The following is a 26,027-nucleotide window of genomic DNA, read 5'->3' as shown; positions in this document are numbered from 1 at the left end:
GACCTTGGGCAAGTTACTTCCGGTCTCCAGGTCTACTCCAGGTCTACTCTTCCTGTAAAATGTGAATCGACCCGGCACGGCCTGGTGTGAGGACTGAAGGGGACTGAGGGGACACGGATGCTCCTTGGCTGAACCTCTGCTGGCCTCCCTGCCCTCCACATCCAGGCACCCCTGGCCAGCCTGCGGGATGGGGTGCACCTGCCCGGCGCCCTCCCCTACCCACTGCTCCCAAGTCAACGTCAGAAGTCAAACATTTTTATTGTTCTACAGACACTTCTGAAAAGGGATCTAATTGAGAAAATATACAAAGCATTTAAGACTTTCATCTCCAGAGAGCACCTAAGTCTGGCTGGAGGCGTCAAAGCCTCCTTTTCAAGGCTCAGGGCTGAGAACGGTTAGCATATTGAATGATCAGTAAAAACATGCAAAAGTGAGAAGGAAAAGGGAAAAAAGGCTGCATTCCTCCAAAGCCGGGGGACGGAATTTCAGAACGAGGGGGAGGCAGGGTGCACAAGTACCAGGTGGCTCTCCCTTCCCCCCACATTATCTTCTCAAACAGCTCCAAGCTTGGAGAAAGCAACGAGCCCACCCCCTCGTCTCTGCTCAGCGCTCAGCCCCGCAAGGCCGCCCACCTCGCTCTGTCCCCTTCCTGTGGCCATGGCTGCAGGACCTCACTTGTGCTCCTGGGGGGCCAGGGCGGGGGGCCCTGGCTCCTCCCTTCTTTGGTTCCACTCGGAGAACGATTGTGCTTGACGGACTCATCCCCACCCCTCGCTCCAGGCTCCCATTGGTGGGCTGAAGGCACTGACAGGAGCCCTGGGGGGAGAGCCCCAGGACACCGTCTTCCCTTGTGCTCTGTTGGGGGGGGGGGTCCATCCCTGGGCACATGACCCTACCCTCAGCCCAGGTCTGGGAATCTGGACGCAGGAGGAAATGTGCTGTCCAAGGAACAAGCCTTTTGGGACTTTCCCAACTGTGCAGATATCTCTGAACCCCATACCACACCCCACCCTGTCCCCTTGCCCAGGACCCCCACATGCCCTGTCCCTCCGTCTAGCCCTCCCCCTGGGCTGCCAGTGCAGCTGTGGGCTGGCCCCAGCGGACCTGACTTCAGGATGGTGGTCCCAGAAACCACCCTGTGGCGCCCTCCTGTCCCCCAGACCTGGGAGCTCGGAAGAGGTGGGGCCTCAAGAGGTCACGGCTCTGGTACAGGGAGGCGGGCAGGGCTGGAAAGGAACCAGGAGACACGTCACATCTATGGAAAGGTCCAAAGTACAAGCTAAGCGAGGGGAAGGAGGAGGGCCGGAGTGGCCAGAAGGGAAAGAAGGAAGAGGGCGAGGGCGGGGCCTGGAAGGGGAGGCCCTCACACCACCCCGCAGATGAGGGTCTCCACCACGAAGGTGTTCTCGAAGTGGCGGATGGCATTGCAGTTCTTGGCCCCTCGCTTGTTGATCCCTGAGAGGGAACAGAGAAATCTCAGTGAGGACTGTGTCCCGGCCCAGTGCCGGCTGGGCTGCAAAGGCAATCAGACTGGGAACCTGAGCGGGACCACGGGACCTCGGGATCCCGGGGCAGGGAGGTGGGAGGAAGAGGCAGCCCCGGAAGTGACACCCAGACCCACTGAGAGGCAGTGTACTGAAGGGGTGAGAGCCCAGCTCTGCCATCTTCCCTGCTGTGCGACCTCAGGGGTGTCACTGAACCTCTCTGTGCCTCCGTTTCCTCATCTTTCAAAGGGACGGCGAGGATAATGACGGTGGGGATAACTCACACCGTCTCAGAAGGACATAAAGAGTGTAAACCAGGGCCTGGCCCATAGGACGTGCTCAGTCACCATTAGCTGTTACTACTGCTGCTACCGTCTGGGCTCTGGGAGGGCTGCTCTCCAGCCACGGGGCCCGGCACGGCCGGATGATGGTTTAGAGCTCAGGGCAGGGGCCCAGACGGGAGGAGCTGGCCACTCACGCCTCCGGGTAGCCCGGCGCCGCAGCCGGTAGGTGTCCTTCCCGCTGCACAGGTGGTAGATGAAGGAGCCCAGGGCCTCCTTGTCGCTGACGTGCTCCGTGACCACCATCTCCTCCTGGATGATGTACGTCTGCGGGAGGTAGGTCCCTCTCTGCGAAGGGAGAAGCCGCAGCGTCGGCTCAGTACCCGGGGCTCTCCTCCCTCGGGGTCCCCTGGCCCGCTGTCCGCTCCCCACGTCTCCACGCTGCTCACTCCGGCAGGGTCCCATCCGCACGCGTCCGCCTCCCCCATCCAGAGGCCCCGGGCCTCGCCCTTCTGACGTCTCCAGGCACCTTCCGTTTGTGCCAAGCACTGGTGCCCGCCGTGCCGCACGTGTGGGGGTCTGGTCTCCCACGGGGAGTGCTGCTCGGGGAGGGGGGCGACCCCACCTGTTCCCTGCACTGCTGAAGCGGGGCACGGCCTAGGAGGCTACAAAGCTGGAGAGGGAGCGGAAGCGTGGTGGGGAGAAGAAAAGGAGACGTGTGGACTCTGGGCGTGGGAGAAGGAAGACGGAGAAGGCGGGAACCGATCCGGGGTGCTGGGCCCCGCTGACAGCAACACCCCCGGGCCCCCCGACCCCCACAGCAGGAGGCTCCCTTGCCCCGGGCCTGGCCCCTACGAGGCAGCGGGGCCCCTGCTCACCTTCACATTCATGAGGAGCTCCCAGAAGTTGCGAGGGGGCAGCACGATGGTGGTGTTGAGCTCGATAACATAGCACTTGTCCAGGGAGATGTCATGGTAGGCGGTGAGCCCCTGGGCAGGAGGAGGGGCCCCGTCAGTCCCTGCAGTCGAGGGCCTGGCCTGGGTGGGCTGGGAGGCACCAGCCCGACCACGCCGGTGCGATGCACCCCCGATTCCCGAACACCCGGGCGGGTGCTCCTGGGCTCCTGCTCGTCTCCTAGCCTGTATTTGCGGAGACTTCCACTTACTACGTGAAAAACACCAACTGTCCGGGGCCTCGGTCGTTACAAGGGTTCTTCTCATGGGATCACAGAGCTGAGGTTTGGGGAAGCCAGTAATGTTCCAATCGTGCATTCCATCAGACCTCTGAGGTCCCGGCATCCCTGCGGACAGCCAGGACCCTCAGCAGGAGATGCTCCGTCCCTGGCTCTCTGGGGGGTTTCAGCTGTAAGACTGTCCAGGATACGGAGTGAAGGGATCGTACTGGACAATCCCTAGGAAGCTCTGGGAGGCAAGTACGGGGGGACAGGTGGCTGGAGAGCCTGTGTTTCACGGGCCTCAAAACGGTCACTGGCAACAGAAGCGCGAAGGATGGTTACCTCTGGGGAGGGGGTACTGGCTGGGGCGAGGGGAGGGCACCAGGGAACCTTCCGGAATGCTGGCCGAGGTCCAGATCTTGATCCGGGTGGCACTACATGCAGGCCTCGGAGAAAACCCACCAAGCTGTACGCTTAATGAGCTTGACTGGCGTGCTCTACCTCAAAAAAAAAGTCACCGCAAAATACCCCACTGAAAGGAACATCGGCCTCGCCATGACAGCCAGTGTCCGCACTAGCTCACGTTCAGTGAGAAACGCTACCCCTACGCAACAGAAGCGAGGTCTTTAAAATCCTGATAAAGCGGACCCGCAGACGTCTGCCAGACATAGTTGCCGTCACAGACGGAGGTACTACGGGCACTCGTATTCTCCTTTCTCACGACCCTTGGTGGAAGGGGGTTCTGGGTCTTTAGGACACCCTTCCACCACTCCTGCCCCGGCCCCGGCCGGCCTCACCCGCTGGAAGTCGTGAATGATGTCTGCAGGGTCCCCGCCGCCGAACTGGGGCACGGGCACATTGATGCGTTCATAGTTCTCTTCAAGGTAGATCTTCACGTCCTCCTCCAGCTCCATCCGAGTGCGGACCTGGGAGGACAGGGAGTCCTCGTAGAGAACGCCACAGTGGAAGAAGTTGTCCCGGGCCAGCTGGGCAAGGTGGAGGAAGAGACAGGCAGACCGGTCACACGGCGCCTCCGGCACGGCCACCCCGCCCACCCCACTGCGCCACGACCCCCAAGGCCTGGGCAAGCGCGAAGTGTGGGACTAATGAGGCCCATTTCACAGGCGGAGAAACTGAGGAACACGGGGAGTCAGGGAGGGTTGAGCGGGATCTGCCAGGTCCCAGGTGAACCACCTCTCTGGCCTTCAGTTTCCCCATCCATGCAACGAGGTGACCCATCAGCCTTTTTCTGGCCTCTGGGTCCATGGGCCCGTGACTGAAATGGGATGGATCGGCGGGGGTAGGACCCGGCCACCACGTGCCCTCCACAGAGGGCCAGACCCCCAAGCAAGAGCCTGGAGTGGACGGGGGGGCCCTTAGGGGCAAACACAGGGGCCCCGGATTGAACAGGCCGGGTGCCCAGGAGGGAGGAGAGTCGCTCAGAGAAAATCAGCCGCGTGAAGATTCTGGAGGCATCACTACAGCCAACCCCGTGTCCAACCTCACTCAAGTTCCACCACCTTCCCTGGACACCGGGCCCCACGAGCAACACTGCGCCTCTATCTGCAGAGCAGGCCTAACGGCTCCATCAACAAGGGCAGGGGGGCTGTGTGACCTGACTGAGGCCCAGCGATGTGCCCATGTGCACTTCTCCAGGGCTCTCCCAGATCTGCGTACAGACTCCTGGCCTGTCACGGGCAGAATTCCCCTTTCTGTTACAGTGTAAGTTCTCCCAGAGCATGAATCATCGCACATGAATCATACCGTCCAGGGCACGGACTCAGAGGCCGCTCTGAGGTTCCCCTAGTCCCCAGCAGTTGGGATGGGGTGAGAAGCCCCAGGAGGGCACAAGTTGGGGTTGGGGACAGAGGGGACCAGGAGCCAGGCAGGCTCCTAAGGGCCACAGGAAAGGGCCCGGGAGAGGACTCCCATGGGAAAGGGAGAACCGGGAACACGCGGGGAGCTGGCCGTGGAGGGGGAAGATGGGGAGGCGGTGGGGGGGGGAGCCAAAAAAAAAGAGAAGTCGGCAGGTGTGTGGGAGCTGAGGTTTCTAGGGGAAAGTCACATGGAATACAAAAACTCTTCAGTAATTTCCATCATGGAAAAACTAAGTAACAAAGTGAAAAGCCAATGCTTGAGGGTGGGAGGTCACTTGGGTCATAAATGACTGGCAATTCTCAGCTTCTTTGTCACTCTGAAATTCCCTGGTCAGTACACTTACGGTTATTCTTTTGAGCTTTAATTTAACTCCCTTGGTGGCAACTGTCTCCCTCCCCAGATCTGGGCTGATCGCAAGGTCACCGTGACCACGACCAGTCCTCCCGCCCAGCTTCATGCCCTCACTTGGCTGTGTGAGTAGATAACCGGGGGTGCTGTCACAGGCGGAGGCCACCCCTTGCGGGGGGTGGGGGTGCATCCGTCCACTATCCGGCTCTCTGCCTTCCTTGTTTTGTGATCCAAGCAAACGTCCAAGGCATGACCCTCGGGCACAGGGTCCAGCTCTAGAGGGATCACAGAGTTCCGATTTCTGCTGGATCTGAGTTTCTGGTGGTAACACTCCAGGGTAACACTGTGGGAAGGGGCGCCCGCCAGCTCGCCCGCCACTAACTGTGCTCCTGGGAGAGCTCCTGGGTGGCCTCAGGTGCGTCTGAAGACGTGGCTAAGGACGCTCTACCAGGGTCCATAGGGGTCAGAGGGCGGGGCTCCAGTTCTGTCTCCGGGACCAGGCAAGAGGCTGGCATGAGCCCAAGGAGGCCCCATGGAGGGAGGATGCGGGTCTTTGGTGCTTGGCTGGGCATTCACTCCCACCTGGGGGCAGGTCACCTGCTGTCCCCCCTCCTCACAAGCCCTAAGGACCTGGCTGTCACCTGCCCATGCTCACTCTCCTGCCAGCTCCTCTCTAAACACTACCTTTCCCCGAGCCCCGTGCCTCCCTCCCGCCTGGCCTCACCTGTGCGAGGAAGAAGTATCTGTAGATGTAGACGGAGGCGAACACGAGGCCCATGAGCAAGACGACCATGCCCATCGACAGGTAGCACACGCCGCCCACAGAGCCCCCCTTCTTGTAGCGGTGGTGGGGGGGGCGTTCCTCCTGTGGACAGCAGTGCTGGGTCAGCCAGACAGATGGTGGTCCCGCACCTCTGGGGACCCTCCCACCCCCTTCCCGGAAGTGAGATCTCACCCTGCCGGCCGGGAGCGAGCCTCGGGAAAAAGGGGAGGGGAGAACGGGGCCGAGGACACACGAGAATCATCTGGAAGGGATGCCCCCCCAGGGTCCTCCCAGCTTCCTCCCAGGTAAAGAGAAACTGAGACCCGCATCAAAGCCATACATAACGACCCTCTGGGATTAAGCGGGCACGTTTGGATTGTCCATGCCATTAGTACCCCTTACTATGCCGGCTGTGACCACGATATATACTCTTAAACACAGAATGGGGGAAGCACAGATGTGGCCTTGATAAATGCACCAGAACTAGGAACCTATAGGAAATGGGGTGCACTGGGCAGGCTGGGAGCCAGAGAAGGCTTTGGATCCACCCGAAAGCTGGGGTGCACTGGGCAGGCTGGAATTGGGGCAGCGGGAGGTGCTTGCTGGGCTCCCCCACAGAAGGCCATGGCAGGGAGTGGTCACCGGCTGATGGAAACAGAGGCTCCAGGAGGCGCATGGGGTCTGGGCACAGTGCAGGTCTCCCTTGGACCCAGTGGCCCTAAGCCTGCGATCCATGCTGGGCACAGCTCAGCTATGGCCCCACACAGGCACTGGCTGGCAGTGTTAAATAGGCTGTCAGGAGTGAAGCCTGAAGGCTGAAGTCTGGAGGCTCCTGGACAAAACCTGCTCTGGGGAAGCCAGACTTGGGCTCAGAACAGTAGCCACAGGTCTGCCAAGAAGCAGCAAGTTCAACTGACTGAACTTCAGGGCACACGGGTCTGGGCTGGTGGACGAAGGTGTGTGTGTAGATCTCGGTGACACCGCTTTACCCAGAGCACTGGACTGAGAGTCTAAGGATTCAGGCTCTTAATGAGCCTTGGCCATCTCTCTTGTTTGTGCACGTCCTCCCTCGCACCCCTGCCCTAACCCGGGCCCTCACCCACCCTGGGAGATGTTGCAAAAGCCCAGGCCTGTCTCGGCCTCCACTGTCCACCCTTCACACCCTCCTCCATGGCGTCCAGACACAGTCACAGTGAGGTCAGAGTCCAGGCCCAAGGACTCCCCACCCTCCAGGAGCTGAGGCCGGGTGGATGAAGGGAAGGAGTTCCAGTCTCCACGTAAGCCACGAACTGTCTGCTTAGCCCCTTTTGTGCCAGGTTTCCTGTCTCCCTTTAGCCCTGGGGGGCTGGGGACTCAGTTCAGGTCCAAGTTACCCTGGAGAAGCCCTTATCTCTTAGCCCAGCACAGGGGGCCTGGCCTGGTGGGGGTGGGGCACGGGGCCTGTTGTGATGCCCAGGCCCCAATCCCTGAGGCCCCCTGGCTTACAGCATACAGGGCATGGGGCCCAGGCCTCAGGGAGTGGAGGGGTAACCATCAGATGGGGCAAATGCCTCCCGCTTGGGGCTCTCCCACACACCCTCAAAGCCCAGGAAAAGGACAAAAATACCACGAGGACCCTCCCCCTCACTGGGCACACCCATCACCAGACCAGCTGGTCCCCCGCCTCTGCACCATGGGACAGACACAGGACGGATAGGTGCCCCGGCCCATCTTGTTCCCCAACGCCGCAGTCTGCCCTCCGGGGAGGTCGCCTGGCGCGGGTGGGAGGTCAAGCCCATTGTGCCAAACTCACTAGCTGAGCCCCTCTGCAGGCCTGGGGACCCTCCCCAGCCCGGCCCTGCCGCAGGGGTCCTTTGATCCAGACCAGAGAGATAAATTCATGAGACCACCCACTTGGCTGGCATCTCCTCCACACGCTCGGGCCCTCTAACCAAGGTCCGACAGGAGCCAGGGGATTATAATGGTTTTGACTTTCAACGGGCTCCCAGGAGCAGTGCAGGATGGGGCAGCCTGACAGCCCAAGGCACACGCCACCCGGGGGCCTCTGTGGAGGAGGGTGGTGGCGTCTCTGTTCCTCCACCGGTGGCGGACCCAGGAGACAGGTCAGGCTGTTGTGCCAGCTGCGGATCCTGCCCCTGGGGCTGGACGTTCACAGACAGTGGGGTGAGTGGTGGCCCCAAGTTGAGAGAGGCCTCAGTGGGGGCCGGGATCCCCCGTGAGGGGAGCATCTCTCAGGAAGTGTGAAGAGGCAGGGATTGAAGGAGACCAGGAACCTGAGAGGCCTTTGTCAAGGATGAAGTGCTAGATAAAAATAGCAGATCTTTATCAGCTGAAACTTTCCTTTTCAGGGCCAATGCCAGGGCCAGCTGTAGAGACTGCACCCTGGCCATGCGGTCAGAAAACCAGAGAAGCCAGCTTGTGAGAACTGCTTTTAAAAAGAACAAAACAAAACAAAGCCAATGGGCCACAAGCGAGAGCCTGAGGGCCTGCTCCACAACGAAGTTCACACACAAGGAGGCCGATGGTTTTAGAGCAGCCTTTCTAGCCTTTCTGCTTCTGGCTGGGTCAGGGCCTGGGGCACGGCTGCGGCTCTAGGGCTGGGAAGAACGCAGCCTCCAGCAGGCCCCCTGGATACCACTCTCCGTCCCTACTCTGTGGGGGTCACTGTGAAGGTTGAGGGGCTGTCCTAGGTGTGTGGGGACATACCCCTCACGTGTCTGGGGCTAACACAGAGCTCCCTATCCCACCTTTACTGACGCCCCCTAGTGCGTGCCTGAGGCTCAGCTGCCCTGCTCCCCTCCCTAGGCCCACACCCCTCCCGCCTGCAGGGCCCAAACCTCAGAAAATTCAGGGCTGAGCAGCAGGCAGGAAGGGAAAGCAGGACCAGAGCTTGCCAGGAAGCAGACTGGAAGCCATGGATGTCCCTGCTTGGAGACAAAAGGCACTTCAGACATCAAGCCCCCCTCCCCGCCCCGCAGGAGAAAGGGCCCCTGAATCCTGCCCCGAAGCTGCTATTGCTTGCCGGGCCCTGAGCTCCACAACGGAGAACCTGGGGACTCCTGGCTGTCCAGCTCACCCGGAAGGACTGTGGAGAAGCCTGCTTCCTGAGACCCCTGAGCTGCTTCGCTTATGCTGGAGACTCAGGAAAATGCTGCCCCCCCCCAAGCCCCCACCCCCGCATGGAGCAGCCAGACATTTGGGGGGGGCTTTCACTTGGAAAGTGGAAAAACATTGCATACTGTCTCCAAGGCAACTGGGCTTTCTGAGCAAAGTGCTTTGCTGTGCACTCGTGTGGGGCACGTGAGCCAGCCGTGCGGGGACCTGGAGGGGCCCGGCCTCCTCTGCCCACGGCACCGAGGCCCGCAATGGCGCTCATTAAATGATTTAGCAAAGCCAGGGCCACAGCGGTCAAGGGGAACCCAGCCAACTGGAGCATTAACTCAGCGGACTCCCATGGCTCCTGGAGATCCCCCCAGCTAGAGCCTCTCAGGAACAATGCCCAAATTAACTGCGAGCAGATTAAACTACAGTCGCAGGCTGCTGGGAGGAGGCTGGCAGGGGAGTCAGAAATGCACTTGCTGTAGCCCAGGCTGACAGCTGGAGAGGGAGGGGTTCCTGACCGGCCTCCTTGGTATCATTCTTCTTCAGCATCTTTCTTTCCTAGGCTGCAGACCACAGATTCAAGGGCACCAACGTGTGTGTGCGTGTGTGTGTGTGAGAGAGAGAGAGAGAGAGAGAGAGAGACAGAGACAGAGACAGAGACAGACAGAGAGAGACCTAGTGAAGGTGAGGGGAGTGGGCAAATGCCCACTGTCCACAGGTGCACAGAGAGCTATGTTTTATGTACAAATGCCCACGGGGACTCATGGACTCGCTCTCAGTGGAACCCCATTCCTATCGTGTGGCTCAGCGGCTTGGACACACGCCGGGTGAGTAAGCGCAGCGTGGACCCCTGCACCACCCTCTGCTTTGCTTGGCCAGGCTGGGCCCATTCTCTCATCTATTCCGGTCCTGATGGTCAAGATGAGACTCTAGAGAACAAAGGCTCCGAAGGATGAGAAGCAAAGCTGGCTGCTGACAGAGCTCTCCTGGGGGAGAGAGAACTTGGAGAGTGTGTGTGTTGGGGGATAGCCAGGCTGTGCTTCCGTGATCTTACCATAAACATTTTTTTTCTTCTAAGAGGAACTCATCCTCCCTGGCGGTACTGACAGCCTTGAAACATGCAAGGACCGGCCCAGAAAAGCAAATAGAAAAGAGAGGGAACTAGAGAGGGAAGAGAAAAACCACTGTGCTGTGTGCCCCAAAGCCAAAGCCCCTCTGGGAAGGCCCCGGACAGACCACGAAGGGGGCCAAAGCCCCCACCCCTCCACGATAGGACCAGGAACAGGACCACCTGTCCACAAAGGTCCTTTTTTTCAGCTCAGCGGGCAGGGCCAGCGGGTACTGGGGCACTGGGGCAGGAAGACTCCACGCCCACCAGTACCGCCCTCCAGGCTGGCAGGGGACCCTCCCCCAACCACTCTGGGAGACCCAGCTCCCGCCTGCCAAGGGCCCGAGGCCAGGACTCGGAAAGTGAAATCTGATCCCCAGGTATGCAGCTGGGGGAGGGGGCGACACAGGAGACATTAATCAAAGGCAAGGCCAAGGAGAAAATTACCCGGGGCTGAGAAGATGATGGTATTGAACATGTCTCTCTCTCCTCCTGCAGCCCACCCCCCACCATTTGCAGCCCCCCAGCCCCGTCCCGTGTGTACACGCCCACACCTGGCTGTGTGTGTGTGTGTGTGTGTGTGTGTGTGTGTGTACACGTGTGCACTCAAGCACAAGCAGATGGACGGGAGAGGGGAGCCAGGCTGAGAGGTGCAGGGCTGGTCAGAGGGTGCTAAGAGGGGGTGCTTCCCGGCCAACCCACTTTCCAAGCTGGCTTCCGGCCAGTCGCCCATCAGCGCAGGCTTCTCATTATCTCAGAGGCGAGCGCCAAGGGGAGGGTGGGCAGCTGGAGGCCCAGCTGGGCCCCCACCCCCATCCCTTCCCGGCCCACTGAGGCACTTCCTCCCAGCAGCAGGTCTGGGGACAGAATCCTCGTTGTATTTCAGTTTTTGCTCAGAAGCAGGGGGAGCCCCGCTGTGGGGGTGCTGCTGAGGTCTCACCCTGGCCCTGTCGGCCCGTACACAGGTGGACATTTTGCTCTAACAGCCACGGGGGAGCTCACGGCTGAGGGCGTTCGCAAACTCATCTGTTCATCAAGCGGTCCTTCTAGGGCTTTAAATCTGGTTTTGGAGTCCAGTTCAGTGGCCAAGGAGGGTTCTCGGGTCACCCTCAGTCAGAGGAAACCTTCTGCAAAGCTTTCCTCCGCATCCTCATCAGCACGGGGCAAACCTCAAACGCTCTGTCTTGACAAAGCAGATGGCCGGGCCTCCCAGTCTGCCTGTCTGTCCCACCCACCTTCTCCTTCTAATAAATGGTACCCTAATAATGGTGGCACTGTGTCTGAATGCTGGGTGCCTGCTGCGCTCGCTGCCGGAGGCAGGAGAGGGGACTTGATCTACGCCCCCTGGTTATTGGACGTGAGAAGTGTGCCCCTTGGCCAGGTGAGGGCACATCGGGCTCAGAGTCGTGAACTCTCTTCCCCGCTCCGGTTCCATCAGGCAACTGTCAGAGCCAACAGGCAACATCCAACAGGGCCTCGGGAAGCTGCGATAGTTTACGCTATGCACTTCTGTCCTAGTGGTGGTGGGGGCGGGGGTGGTTAATCCTCCTCCTGGGCCCCCAGTGCTCCTCCTTGCCAATGAAGACAGCTAGGGGACCCGCCCAGCTAACAAGGTTTGGGAGAGGAGGCTGGCTCATCAGGCCCCAGGCCATTCCAAACAGCACCAGGAAGGTGTTGAGATTTCCACTTCACACTGGGTGAGGGGGACAAGACGATGCCCGATGTCAGAGCCAGAAGCTGGTTGTCAGTTACTGCCAAGGGGATGCTGGCATCTGCCATCTAGCCCGGCACCATCAGGAGGCTGCTGGAGAATGTGCCACTCCGGTGAAATTTGGTGGACCTTCTCAGAGTCTGAATTACATCCTCCTACTGTCTGGCTGGTTTCCCCTTCCGCTTGAAGCCTGTAGCTCTCAGAAGCAGGGTCCTGAATTCCAGGCCTGAGCTGGGCAGCAGGCCCTGGGAGAAGAGAGGGGCCAGCCAGGTCCCATCCCCACTCCCTCCCTGGGCTGGGAGGAGGGGAGGAGGCGGGCTCCTTGGTGAAGGGAGGAAAGAAGCTTGAAGAGACCCTTGCAAACTTTTAAAGCTGCAGACCATGGTCTTCAAATACGGAACGTCCCCTCCCATCTAAACATCGGATGAAGACGGAGTTGCTCTGGTTGGGGGTGCAGAGCAACCCCCCAACCCAGCCCAGCCCAGGTGGTCCTGGATGATGCAGTGACCACACCAGGGCAGGGGAGCTGGCCTGAGGCTGCTCGGTGCATTTCACACTCAGGGTCTCTGCTGGGGCTGTGACACCCACCTGAGGCCCCTCTCCAGCGTGCCCTCCAGCAGGGCCCAGGTTTCTCCCCCTGCCCCGCAGCCCCCGGAATACTCCAGGCAAGGTTGAGTCTGAGCCACAAAACTTGGGGAGGGATCTTGCCCTGAGGAAGACTCCTCAGAAGCCAGCAGGGGGAAGAGAAGGGGAGTGGACAAAGACGTCGCAAGTCCAGTCTCGACGGGACTGCTTGGCGCGCCCGAAGACCGCCGGAGCCGACGGTTACCGACGGTTACGTGGACACCTTTGCCGGGGCACAATACAGCCTGGCCGGACCAGCTCTCCCTCCCCTCGCCTCCCTGCCCGCCACGCGTCCTGCCCTCTCCGGGTCAGACTCCACGCAGCTCAGACAGTTTTCCACTGGCGGAAATGCCTTCTCTCCCCCAGGCAGGAGGGAAGGGGGAGGAGGGGGAGGACGCCGGAGGGGGCGGGCTGCACCGAGGCCCGCCCCCACAAAGAGCCTCCAGGATGCGGGAGGGCACCGGGGCAGTGGGGGAGCCTCCCGGCGGGATGGAGAGAGCCGCCCAGAACGCGAGCCGGGAGAGGAAGGAAGCCGGGAGCAGGGAGACCCAGACGGCATGGGGTGGGGAAATCAGGGCGCCTGGCCTCATAATTTCGAACCTCGAATCCCAAACGTGCAGCCGGGCCGGTTCTGGCTTATTTCCATTTCTTCACTTTCTTGTCCACCAATTTAGGTGCAGACCAGCAGCACATTCCCCGCCCCCCACAGCACCCCCCATTAGGGACGAAATCAATGGCCCCTCCTCCTTCGTTGGCACCAGACTCCCCCCCCCCCCCGCCCCGCCATTCCCTACCAATCATGACCCACCCCCAGTTTGGGGAAACCCAGTCCAACCCCTCTCCCATCCCCCACCGGGGGACTCGACTCTCTCGGCCCCTCCTCCTTGATTAGAACCAGACGCATACCCCCCACCAACATTCCTCCAACTTATTTCTACCAGCCCCTTCCCCTGTCTTGGGGCCAGCCGCCTAGCCCCTCCACTTTTGGAAGAGACCTCGAGCGTTTCCCTCCTTGGGGACCTGTGACTCGGACCCCTCCCACTCTTCGGACTTTTGCTTTCGGTTGCCGTTTTAAGAGAGGACCCAAGCCCCCTCCCCACTCTGGGATGAATGGCCCATTGCGGACCCTCACTCCACTCCGATCACGGCTCCCGGACCCCGATGCACCTAGAGCAGTTCCCTGGGCCGGCGGGGCGCGCCTCGACCCCCGGGCCCTCTTACCCGAGCCGGCGTCAGCAGGATTTCAGCGGCCGGCGCCCGAGCCGCGGCCGACGCCGAGGCCGAAGCCTTGTCGGCCTTGTCGCCCTTGATGCCGGCCACGGCGGGCTGGAAGCTGATCTTCACCATGGCTGCGCCCGGCCGCGCGTCCGCCCTGCAGCCTCTGCCCGTGCAGCCTCTATCGGTGCAGCCGCCTCTCCGCGCTCTGCAGGCACCGGAAGTTTGGACGGTGTTCGCGTCCCTCCCCCTAGCCCCGCCCCCAGTCCGCCCCGCCCCGCCCCGCCCCCCACAGGAGGGTCTTGGCGCTGGCCGCGCCTGTGCCCCCTTTCCAGCCCCTGGGGCGCGCAGTGACCCCTGCCGGGCGCTCTGCTCCGATCGAGGGAGGGCTGAGGTTTACTCACACACTCGCTCATTCACTCACTCACTCACTCACTCCATTCATCCATCCATCCAATCACCCATGGACTAAGCCCCTTTCGCAGACTTTTTCCTTCTAGCTTCCTCTCCAAGACCAGCATCCCCGTAACACAGCCTTTGTTAAAAGAATGTTTGCCCAGCAAATGCGCCTTCTGCACAAATGCCCCGTCTCTCCTGCTCCCTTTCATACCCTCCTCTTTGGAAACACTGACTGCCCCTACTGCACCTGTCCCCACTGCTCCCCACCTGTCCTGACCCAGGAGGAGGCTTCAAGTCCAGGTGCCCAACTGCTTGCCTGCATCCTGCATCCATCCACGTCTCTTTTCATTCTCCATCATCCTTTTTCCTTCAGTTTTCATTCCTGTAGAACCTTCCTGAGGGGCTCTGGGGATGTGTGCTAAGGATGCTGGGAGTAGAGAAAGAAGGGCAGCCTGCAGCGTCGGTTAGTGAGTGCCAAGCCCCGTTGCCCATTTCTCCCCTATCCAGAAGGATCTAGTGTGGTGGGAGGATGGGCGGGGCGGGTGTCTGCAGGCTTGGGTCCCAGACAAGACTGCCCCTGCAAAGCCTCACTGGTATTGTGTAAGACCAGGGGCTTGTGTTACTGGAGCATCTCTTGTCCCCCCAACCCTGGATCTTTCCTTACTGTTCCTGGTCCAGACTGGACTGGAGACAACACCCAGCAACACACACACACACACACACACACACACACACAGCGCCTTGGGCTGAACACTGGCTTTTGGCTCTGCAGTTGGGGTGACAGGGGAAGTTAGGGGAGTCTGAAAGCTTGCTGAGGACAGTCTGAAGCCCTCCACTGACCTGTCCTACCTGCCAGTCTTGAGTGGCTGTGTTGAGCCCTGGGTACCCACATCCCAGACTCCACCATCCTGGTTCAGGTCTTGGATGAATTTATCAGACTTGAGGACAAACATGTTAAGAAGGAAGGTTGAACTGATGCTAAGGCCACTGTCCTGGGGAACTGGGAGAGGGAAAGGGAAGGTGGAAGAAGATAATTTGGAGACAAATTTGGTTTGGACAAGAGCCAGAGAGGAACGGGCTATGGACTCTTGTTAACCAACTCTAAGAACTCCTAGATGAATCTTGGTGTTTGAAGAAGTTAAGTCCCAACCCTTGGTTAGATTCCCACTCAGCATCCCCAACCTACATTCTTCATTCAGAAAGTGTTTTTCAGGGAGCCTGGTTGGCTCAGTAGGTTGAACAACCAACTCTTGATTTTGGCTCAGGTCACGATGCCAGGATTGTGGGATCGGGTTCCGTGCTGAGCATGGAACCTGTTTAAGATTCTCATTCTCTCTCTCTCTCTCTCTCTCTCTCTTTCCCTCTGCCCCTCTCCCCAATTCACACTCTCTTTCTAAAAATTAAAATAATAATAATAAAATAAAAAAAAGAAAGAGTTTCCTAAGTGCCCCTGCGTATCAAGCATTATATTAATCCCTGTGGCAGAAAACAGCCCTAAGATGCAACTTTGCAACCAAGGACCTAATCACATTAAACCTTCCACCTGCCAAATTCTCACAATGTTTATGAAATTTACCCATACTTTGTTCTTTTTTTTTTTATTGCTGAGTAATATTCCATTTTGTTAGCATACTGCAGTCGTCTATCCAAATTCCTGGTTATGGATATTTGGGTTGCTTTCCATCATTGGCTATAATGAATAAAGGTGCTGTGAACATTTGTGTACACGGCACTTTTGGTTGACATTTATTGTCATTTGTCTTGAATAAAGAACATCACAGAGGGTGAGGTGGGAATGGTCCACTCCAGCAGACAGGCATATTTTATCACATGACATTGTTTAGAAATAATATAAAGTGAGCCAAGTTTCGTTGGTTTCATCTTATTATTGTTTTTAAATTCTCCACAGATATTGCACCCCCTTGCGGCCTGACCTGGGCCAGACCAGTCACACGGCCCTGCCCCCACCTTGGTATCCTACTGCCTAGGAATGGGATTGTATCACTTTACACTTCCACCAGCAATGTATGAGAGTTCCAGTGGCTCCACAATTTCACCAACATTTGGTGCTGTCAGCCAGTCTAATTTTAGCAATTTTAGTTGACACAACAAGTTATATCTTATTGTGATTTTAATTTGCCTTTCCCTGATGACTAATGATGTTGAGTATGTTTTCTTATGGTATTGATCCTTTGTGTAACTTCTTTTGTGAACTGTCTGCTGAAGTCTTTCGGTCATTTTAGAAGTTGGATTATCTTTTTTATGATTGATTCTTAGGAGTTCATTGTATATTCTGAAGACAAGTCCTTCGTCATATATATTTATGGTGAATATTTCCTCTCGGATTGTGGCTGGTCTTTTCGTTTTCTTAACTTTGTCTTACGGCGAGCAGAAGTTTCTAGTTTTGATACAGTTCAATGTAGCAGTTTTTAATTTTATGGTTAGCACTTTCAGGGTTTTGTCTAAAAACTCTCTGTCCACCCTGAAATTGTTAAGATATTTGAGTATGTTTTCTTCTAGGAACTTTGTAGATTTAGGCTTTACAGATAAGTCTATGATCTATTTTTAGTTGTTTTTTTGTGTATAGGAGTAGAGGTTTTGTTTTGTTTTGTTTTCTATACAGTTGTCTACATGTTCCAGGATCGTTCATTTAAGAAACTCCTTTTTCTATTGGATTGCCTTGGCACTTTTTTCAAAATCAATTGACGCTTCATATATTGGCTTATTTCTGCACTCTGTTCTGTTACGTTCCTCTATTTTTTTTCTATCCTTAGGCTACTTCACATTATCTTAACTGTAGATTTCTATTAAGTCTTAAATCAGGTGGTGTAAATCTTCTTCTTCTTTTTCAAGATAATTCTGGCCCTTCTAGATCCATACAACCTTAGAACTGGCTTATCAATTTCTACAAAACAAAACCTGTTAAATATAAATTGGGTTTGAGTTGAATCTAGAGAGCAATTTGGGGAAAACTGAGGTCTTAACAGTATTGAATTTAAGCCCGTGAACGTGGTAGATCTCCTTTTTTTTTTTAGCTCTTTAATTCCTCTCACCAATATTTTGTAGGTTTCAGTGCAGAGGTTTTGCATATTTTTTGATGGAGTTATTCCTACGTGTTTTCTGTTTTTGATGTTATTGCACTTATCATTTATGTTATTTTCCAATTCTTTACTGGTAGTATATAGGCATACAATTGATTTTGGAAAATTAATCTCATATTTTGCAAATTTAATATATTTCTTTGTCACGGTATTTTTATAGATTCCTCGGGTTTTCTACAATATACTCATGCCATCTGAGAACAAAGACAGTTTTACTCTTTTTCTCAATCTTTGTGCCTTTTTTCCCCTAGCCATATTGGTCAGGACTCGAGTACAACGTTGAATAAAAATGGTGAGAGTAGACATCTTCACCTCGTTTCTATCTTAGGAGGGAAAATGTTCATTATCTCACCAGGAATGTAATTTAGTTATAGGTTTTGCATAGATGTCCTTTGTATTAGTTTCCTAGGGCTGGCATACAGGCTGACATCACAACTTGGGTGGCTTAAAACCAGAAAGTTATTGTTTCCAGTTTCTGGAAGCTCTAAAGTTCAAAATCATGGTTTCAGTAGGGTTATGCTCCCTCTTCCACTTGTAGGGGAGAATCCTTCCTTGCCTCTTCCAGCTTCTGGCATTTGTTGGCAACCTTGGCATTATTGACTTACAGACACATCACCCCAATCTTTGCCTCCATCATCACATGGCTCGCTTCTGCCTGTGTCTCTGTTTTCACGGGGCATTTTCCTCTTTTTATAATAACGCTAGTCATATTGGATTAGAGCCCACAATAATGACCTCATCTTAACTTTCTTATATCTGAAAAGACCCTATATCCAAATACAGTCACATGTACAGGGTGTTAGAATTTCAACATATCTTTTTGGAGGACACAATTCAACCTGTAACATCCTTAATAAGACTGAGCAAATTCTCTTTTTTTTCCTAGTTTGCAGAGAGTTTTAATCATGAATGGGTATTACGTTTGGTCAAATATATTATCTTCACCATATGGGTTTTGTCTCTTATGAATTTACTCATTGATTCTTGAATATCAAAAAAGTCTTGCATTCCTGGAATAAACCTCACTTGTATTGATCTTTTTATATATTACTGGAGTCAATTGGTTGATATTTCATTAAGTTTTTTGTTTGTTTTGTTTTCATCTATGTTCATGAGGGCTATCAGTCTCTCTTTTCTGTAATGCCGGTTCTTGGTATCAGGGTTATGCTGACGTCATAAAATAAGTTAGGGAATTTCCCAGCCTCCGTTTTTTTTGTTGTTTTGTTTTGTTTTCTGAGAAAGTTTGAGACTGATGTTATTTCTTCTTTAAAATGTTTGCTGTAATTCACCAATAAAGGCATGGGGATCCAGCATCTTTATGATGGGTGGGCATTTGATTATGAATTCATTTTCTTTAAGAAACATGGGGCTATTCAGGTTTTCTATTTCTTCTTAGTCAGTTTTAGTAAATTGTGTCTTGGAAGGAATTTACCCATGCCATCTAAATCATCAAGGTGGTGACATCTTGAGTGGAAAGGTCAGTGTGGAAGTTCGGGACCTCAGCAGGCCAGAAGAGAGAACTCTAGACCAAGGCCTTTGCCTGGGTCTTTCAGCACACTGCGGAGAGAATACAATAAAGCTGGCCTGGTGATCACGTGCCATTTGTGAAGGAAGAACAGGTGAAACATTCTTGGGAGTCGATTCACCACCAGAAAATTCTCATAAGGGAGCAGTGAGGTGCACGTAAGTTTGGCTTAAAGTTGTGGGAGCCTGGACACCTCCCTCCCCAAATTTTAATCTACTTATATCACTGGTTCTCAAAGTGTGTTTTGGGGGCACCTGGGCATGTCCACAACTCTTTGTGAGGATGTGGAGGCCAAAGCTATTTTTCTAATAACGCTAAGATGTTATTTGCCTTTTTCAACCTCATTCTCTCATGAGAGTACAGTGGGGTAATTGAGAGGTTACATGACATGCGGTGTCATAACAGATTGGAAGCAGAAGCAAGTAGGAGAACCTAGCTCTCTCCTCTGAAGCTAGATATTAAAGATATTTGCAAAAAAGTAAAAGGCTCCACTGCTCGTCCGATTTTTTTTTTTGCTTTGAAAAACACAGTTTTTAAAAATCAAAATGTTATATATATTAACATGTAATAGGTTTACGCTGTTACTTTTATATGACTTGATAAATATCCCATATATGTCTCAGTTTTAATTTTCAATATGCTAAATACCATTAAATGTATATCCCACATAAACAAAAGATCTTTAGGCTCCTTGATGTTTTTAAGAGTTTAAAGGGGTCTTGAGTCCAAAAAATTTGAGAACTGCTCATTTGGACAGGTTTTTTTTGGGGGGGGAAGGGAGAGGAATACATTTTATGGAAGTATAATATATATACAGAAATGTTCTTAGATTATAAGCATGCAGCTCAAGGAATATTCACAAACCACACCAAAACAGAAATATTCGCACGCATGTAACTAGCAGCGACAGAAACAGAACATGAACATTCCCTTTTGTCCCCACTCCGGACCCAAGAGTAACCACTATTTCCCGCCCAGTGAGGAGCTTTGTCTATTGAAAAAAAAATTTACCTACACATGACTCTCACAGTATGTGCTCTTTTCTACCCAGCATCTTAAGAAAAAAAATTTTTTAATGTTTATTCATTTTTGAGAGATGGAGAGACTGAGCATGAGTGCGGGAGGGACAGAGAGAGAGGGAGACACAGAATCCCAAGCAGGCGCCAGGCTCCAAACTGTCGGCGCGGAGCCTGACACGAGGCCCGAACCCCCGGACCCGCGAGATCATGACCTGACCTGAAGTCAGATGCTTAACGGGCTGAGCCCCTCAGGCGCCCCACCCTCTGGCATCTTTAAGGTCACGACCTTGAGGGTGGTCCGCGGGGAGGGTGCTGGGGGCTGGCTCATCCTTGAGCGCACCCCCATGTGCTCATCCGCTCTCCTGCTGGTAGACCCTTGCGTTGTCTCCAGTGTGGGGCTCTTACCAACAGAGCTTCTGTGCACATTCTTGCAGCGTCCTTCGGGAACGTTCCACCCGTTACTGTTGGGTACACACTGGGGGCCGGGTTTCCTTTTTAGTGTGTCGTCGTCAGGCCACAGACCGGAAGGTGAGACTTTCACGGCAGCGAGCGCGTTGCACCAGAGCCACCCTGGCCGAGGGGCGGGATACAAAGCTCTCGGTTATCCGCTTGGAATCTTCCGCCAGCCCTTTCTTTAATCCTCGTGCCACACCCAGGGCCGTAGGTGTGACCCGCAAAGCTGGATCGGTGCCGTGAAAGTATTTTGGTGGAAAGTGTCACTTTGGAAGAGAGGTGGGATGGTGACTGGGCTGCGGCCATACAGCCCTTGGGACTGAATCTCCACCCCTACCCCTTGCTAACTCCAGGGGCTTCTCACTCTCTCCAGGTCTTGGGAGCGCAGGGACAGGGGGCTCTCCCGCAGTGACCCCACTAAAAAGGCTTCCTGCAAATCGTCACATCAACCTAGCAGCTTTGGCACAGGCCGTCGGCGCTGTGATGGGTGAGACATTCCCTTCAAGAGAGCGAAACCACAAACGTCACATTCCTAGGAATAAACTTGACCTGTGTAAAATAAGCTTTTTTTTTTTTTAATTTTTTTTCAACGTTTTTATTTATTTTTGGGACAGAGAGAGACAGAGCATGACGGGGGAGGGGCAGAGAGAGAGGGAGACACAGAATCGGAAACAGGCTCCAGGCTCTGAGCCATCAGCCCAGAGCCTGACGCGGGGCTCGAACTCCCGGACCGCGAGATCGTGACCTGGCTGAAGTCGGACGCTCAACCGACTGCGCCACCCCGGCGCCCCTAAACTTGACCTGTGTAGAGAAAGGCACAACGTTTTCCTGAAGGCAGAAAGCCTAAGTAGAAAGGAGAGGCGAACCGAACGGTGTTCCTGGATGGGAAGATGACGAAAATGTTGATTCCCCTCCAAATCAAAGCAAATCCAATTAAAATCCTAACAGCCTTTTGCAGACAAGTAGAAATACTATTCTCAAATTGGTCATTGCAATCGCCAAGAACTTTAAAAGAAAGAAAAAATGACTACAGTTTCAGCCTAACAAATGGTGTGCTGAAATTTAGAAGAAGAAGATACTGGTGTGGAGAATTTTCTAACTACACGAGGCAAGAAATCGTGATGGAAATTTTGATATATTTACATATATGAAAATACCATGTATGAAACAGAGAGGCGGATGTCAAACGGGAAACGTTCTGGTTATTTCCAGAACTAGTCAGAGGAGCGTGCGTTGGGTGTAGAGATTACTAAAAAAAAAGTAAACCAAACCTCAACAAATTAATAATACGAGAAATGAAGATGAAGTGAATGACTTAAGTATGGACACCAAGAACCGAGGGAGGGAACAGCAAAACAAATCCGACGAGAAGAAAGGAAATGAATTAATGGAAAAATGGAAAAATGGAAGAACTGGTAAGTTCTATATATTCTATAGAACTGGTAAGTTCTATATATTGTTTTTCTTTTTTCTGAACTATCTCCCCCCCCCCCCCGCCCCGCTTTATGGAGGTAAAATTGACTAACAAAAATTGTGTATGTACTTCAGGGGTACAGTGTGATGGTTTGATGTAGGTATACATTGTGAAGTGATCACTATAATTAAGTTACTTAACACATCATCCACCACCTTACGTCGTTGCTATTTCGTGTCTGTGTGACGAGACCATTTGAGGTCTCCTCCATTGGCGAATTTAAAGTATACGAAACAGTACGATTAACTAGTCTCCACACTGCACTTTAGATCCCTAGGACTTAGTCACCTTAGAACTAAAAGTTTGTACCTTTTGACCAGCCCCCCCCCCCCCACCAGCCTGTGGTAAACACGATTCTACTCTTTGGTTCTATGAGTTTGACTATGTCAGACTCTACATGTAAATGAGATCGTACAGTCTTTCTCCCTCTGGTTTATTTCACTTAGCATGATGTCCTCCAGGTTCATCCATGTTGTCCCAGGTGTCAGGGTTTTCTTCTTTTTTATGGCTGAATAGTATTCCATTATATATATAGTTTTCCTTATCCATGCATCCGTCGACGGACCCTTGGGTTGTTTCCAAGTCTTGGCTATTGTGAATAATGTTGCACGGAACACAGAGGTGCAGGTATCTTTTTTGAGACATTGATTTCATTCCCTTTGGGTATATACCCAGTAGTGGCATTGTTCAGTCATATGATAGGTCTGTTTTTTATTTTCTAGGAATTTCCATACTGTTTTCCATAATTGCTGTACCTGATGAGTATATGAAGAGAGAGTTCTTCTGGAAAAATCAGTGGAAAGAGACAAATCTATAGACCATCTTAGTAATAAATAAGAGAGAAAATATTAATTCAGTGAGAAAGATATAATTATAGATAAGGTGGATGTTATAAATTATTTTATATACAATCATATCTGATCAATATACATATTTTGAATTAGATGAGTTTATGGGAAAGTGCAAATGGCCAACATGAACTAAAGAAGAATTAGAATATCATAATGCCCTGTAATCAAGGAAGCTACTGAAGAAAGTTCTCAAAGAAATGACGTCAAAAAAATGGTCGGAACAGGCAGACCCCTTACCTAGATAGTTCTTTCATGATGAAGGAACGGCTACTTCTATGGATGCTTCTATTTATTTTAGGCACAGATGATATATCCTGACACAAAAATCTGGGGCGCCTGGGTGGCGCAGTCGGTTAAGCGTCCGACTTCAGCCAGGTCACGATCTCGCGGTCCGTGAGTTCGAGCCCCGCGTCGGGCTCTGGGCTGATGGCTCGGAGCCTGGAGCCTGTTTCCGATTCTGTGTCTCCCTCTCTCTCTGCCCTTCCCCCGTTCATGCTCTGTCTCTCTCTGTCCCAAAAATAAATAAACGTTGAAAAAAAAATTAAAAAAAAAAAAAAACAAAAATCTGACAAAATAAACAAGAAAAACAGAATTTTAGCTATGAATATACAAAAAATGCAACAGTACAGGAGGAGGGCATTGAAGTGCCATCAAGTAGAACTTCTCCCGAGAAGAAAGACACAGATTTCATGTTGGAAAACCTATCTGAGGAGAAATTGCTCTGGAAAATAGTGCTTAAAAGTAATGGCCATTCAAACTTGAAAAGTGTAGAAAAGCATAAGAGAATAAAACAACTATTACGACAAAACCCACAATAACCACTGTGAATACTTTGCTACTTTTCACCCAATATTTTTTACTCCCCACAACAAAGAATTAATTATCCAATCTAAAATACCAACAGGGCCAAGGTTGGGAAACCCTGATTAATATCTCGCTTTTTTTCTCTTTAAAATAATTTCAGGGGCGCCTGGGTGGCTCAGTCAGTTAAGCAACGGACTCTTGGTTTCAGCTCAGGTCACAGTCTCAGGGTTTGTGAGTTTGAGTCCTGTATTGGGCTCTGTGCCGACAGTGCAGAGCCTGCTTGGGACTCTCTCTCTCTCTCTCTCTCTCCAAATAAATAAATAAACTTAAAAAAAAAAGAAGTTATTATAAAAAAAAGTCAGCATTTTCTCAGAGGTGGGCAGAATCCCCCCACCCCACCTCGCCCACCTTGCCCAGAACCTGTGAATTGGTCACCTCACATTGTGAAAAGAACTTCACAGAAATAACTCAGGTAGGAACCTGAAGGTAGGGAGCACATCCTGGATGATGTGCGTGGTCCCACTCTCATCAAATCAAAGGAGCCCCTAGAATCGGGAACTTTCTCTGGCTCCAGTGAGACAGGCGAGGCAGAAGAATTCCGACAGACTTGAAGCATGGAAAGACAGGGGTGATGTCGCCGATTGGAGACGGGGCAGGGGCAACGTGACAAGAATGCAGGTGCCCCTCGGGTGCAGAGAGAGACTCCCAGCTGAGGACAAGAAGACAGGGACCTCAGTCCAGGCACCTCACGGAACTGAGTTCTGCCAACAACCTGAATGAACCCGGGTAGTGCCTTCCCCCCTCCCCTGCCAGACCCTCCAGATTTGGAGCTCCAGCTGGCCGGCACCTTGCTTTTGACCTTGTGAGCCCAGGAGCAGAGCAAACGGCAGAGCCTGCCTACACTGTTGACCAACAGAACTCCGAGATGGGGGATTGTGTGGCCGTGAAATTTACGATAAGGTTCCCGCAGCAATAGAAAACAAATACATCTGGCACGATGAACAATTCCGCCCTATTCGCGAACATCTGTGTATGTAGATCTTTGGCCCCATCTCATGGGCTTTTTATAAACGTCGCCCGGTTTCTCTCTGGAAATGTGCTTTCAATTCATCATCGGCCATACTGGAGAGAAATGGCTACATCTTGCCCTTACCAACATTTAGGGAAGTCACATAAGACGTACCCTTTAATTTGATAAGTAAAAACGTATACTTTGATATAATAATAATTTGTCAATTTTTCCATTAACATAATTTAAAGTGCCAGATATTTGCTAATTATGTACTTTTTAAAAAGAATTACCTCTTGGGTCTATCAGTTCTGTTTTTCCCCCTGTTTTCTAATTATTTCTGCCTTAAAAAATTAATTTCCTTCTCTTTTCTTCATGTGTATTCTTTTCTTTCTCCTCCTTTCCTTCCCTTCCCTTCCCTTCCCTTCCCTTCCCTTCCCTTCCCTTCCTTTCCCTTCCCTTTCTTTTCTTTTCTTTTAATTGCAACTGAAGATGAACTTTCTTTTCCTGATGTTCAGATTCGGGGAAATAGGTAATCCCATTTCATAGGTATTAATGACTAAATCATAAGATTAGGCTTGGGGCGCCTGGGTGGCTCAGTCCGTTAAGCGTCCAACTTCGGCTCAGGTCATGATCTCACGGTCTGTGAGTTCGAGCCCCGCGTTGGGCTCTATCCTGACAGCTCAGAGCCTGAAGCCTGCTTCAGATCCTGTGTCTCCCTCTCTGCCCCTCCCCTGCTGCTCTGTCTCTCAAAAATAAATAAATAAACGTTAAAAAAAAAAAGAAATAGATTTCGAGGCAAATTGTTTCTACCTGTTCTATCACATGACATCAGAGACTTAATTTTCAATGAAAATTTACTTAACAGGGAGATGCTTTCTTTTTCTGAGGATAAGTTCAGTACATGCACATTGCAGAAACTTCAGACAGTAGAGAAAGTCAGCTGTATTAGTTAGCTGGGGCTGCCTTAATGAAGAAAGTCCCTCAAACTGAGTAGCTCAAACAACGGAAATGTAGGGTTTCTCAGTTTGGGAGGCTAGGAGTTAAGGTCACACTGTTGCCACAGATGGTTCCTTCTGAGGCTGTGAGGGGAAGTCTGACCCAGGCCTCTGCCCTGGCTTCTGCTGGTTTCCTGGTCATCTCTGCTGCTCCTTGGTACGTAGAGCACCACCCTGGTGTCTGTCTTCTTCTTCACAAGGTGTTCTGTGTGTGTGTGTGTGTGTGTGCTTCCAAATTTCCCCTTTTTGCAAGGACATCTTTCATATTGGATTAAGGCCCAACCTAATGACCTCATCTTAACTAATTACCTTGGCATTGACTCTATTTTCAAATAAGGTCAAATTCTAAGGTCCTGTGAGGCTTAGAACTTCAACATATGAATTCTAGGGGGCGCGGTTCGACGCAGCCTTGTTCATAGTCACCCTTCCCTAGGATGACTGCTGGTCTCGCCATCACCGTGCACTTGGTGTATTTTCTTCCAGGTTTGCTCTACACGCATACGAACACTCGCGGAATTTATTTTGTAAAACATGGAATCATACAGTTCTCTAATTTGCTTTTTTTTTTTTCACTGAACAAAATGTTCTGAACACCTTTCCACGTGACCAGACACAGATGATATTTAAATGGGTGTATAGAATTCTATGCTTTGATGAGCCATGTTTTATGGATCTAAGAAATGTTTGTTTTTCCACGTTTGCCCTT

General features: G+C 52.5%; 1 protein-coding gene across 2 annotated transcripts; it reads right to left on the bottom strand.

The window, feature by feature from the left end:
- Positions 1-239: 239 nt before the first annotated feature.
- ITM2C (integral membrane protein 2C) lies at positions 240-13,928 on the bottom strand. 2 transcript variants are annotated; one of them, XM_043578134.1, is made up of 7 exons: positions 13,695-13,915; positions 5,890-6,030; positions 3,737-3,925; positions 2,644-2,754; positions 2,215-2,438; positions 1,963-2,113; positions 240-1,455 (listed from the first exon to the last, which is right to left on the bottom strand). In XM_043578134.1, the coding sequence occupies exons 1-7, from the start codon at positions 13,818-13,820 to the stop codon at positions 1,111-1,113; spliced, it is 1,287 nt and encodes a 428-aa protein (XP_043434069.1). In that variant the 5' UTR covers positions 13,821-13,915; the 3' UTR covers positions 240-1,110. The 2 variants fall into 2 exon arrangements, with proteins under 2 accessions (XP_043434069.1, XP_043434070.1); XM_043578135.1 differs by lacking the exon at positions 2,215-2,438 and having other exon boundaries at positions 13,695-13,928.
- Between the last annotated feature and the right edge of the window lie 12,099 nt (positions 13,929-26,027).

Source organism: Prionailurus bengalensis, chromosome C1 (genome assembly GCF_016509475.1).
Source record: "Prionailurus bengalensis isolate Pbe53 chromosome C1, Fcat_Pben_1.1_paternal_pri, whole genome shotgun sequence".
Taxonomy (NCBI): domain Eukaryota; kingdom Metazoa; phylum Chordata; class Mammalia; order Carnivora; family Felidae; genus Prionailurus; species Prionailurus bengalensis.
The sequence above is the reverse complement of the archived record's forward strand: the minus strand, read 5'-3'. Positions and strand labels throughout refer to the sequence as shown.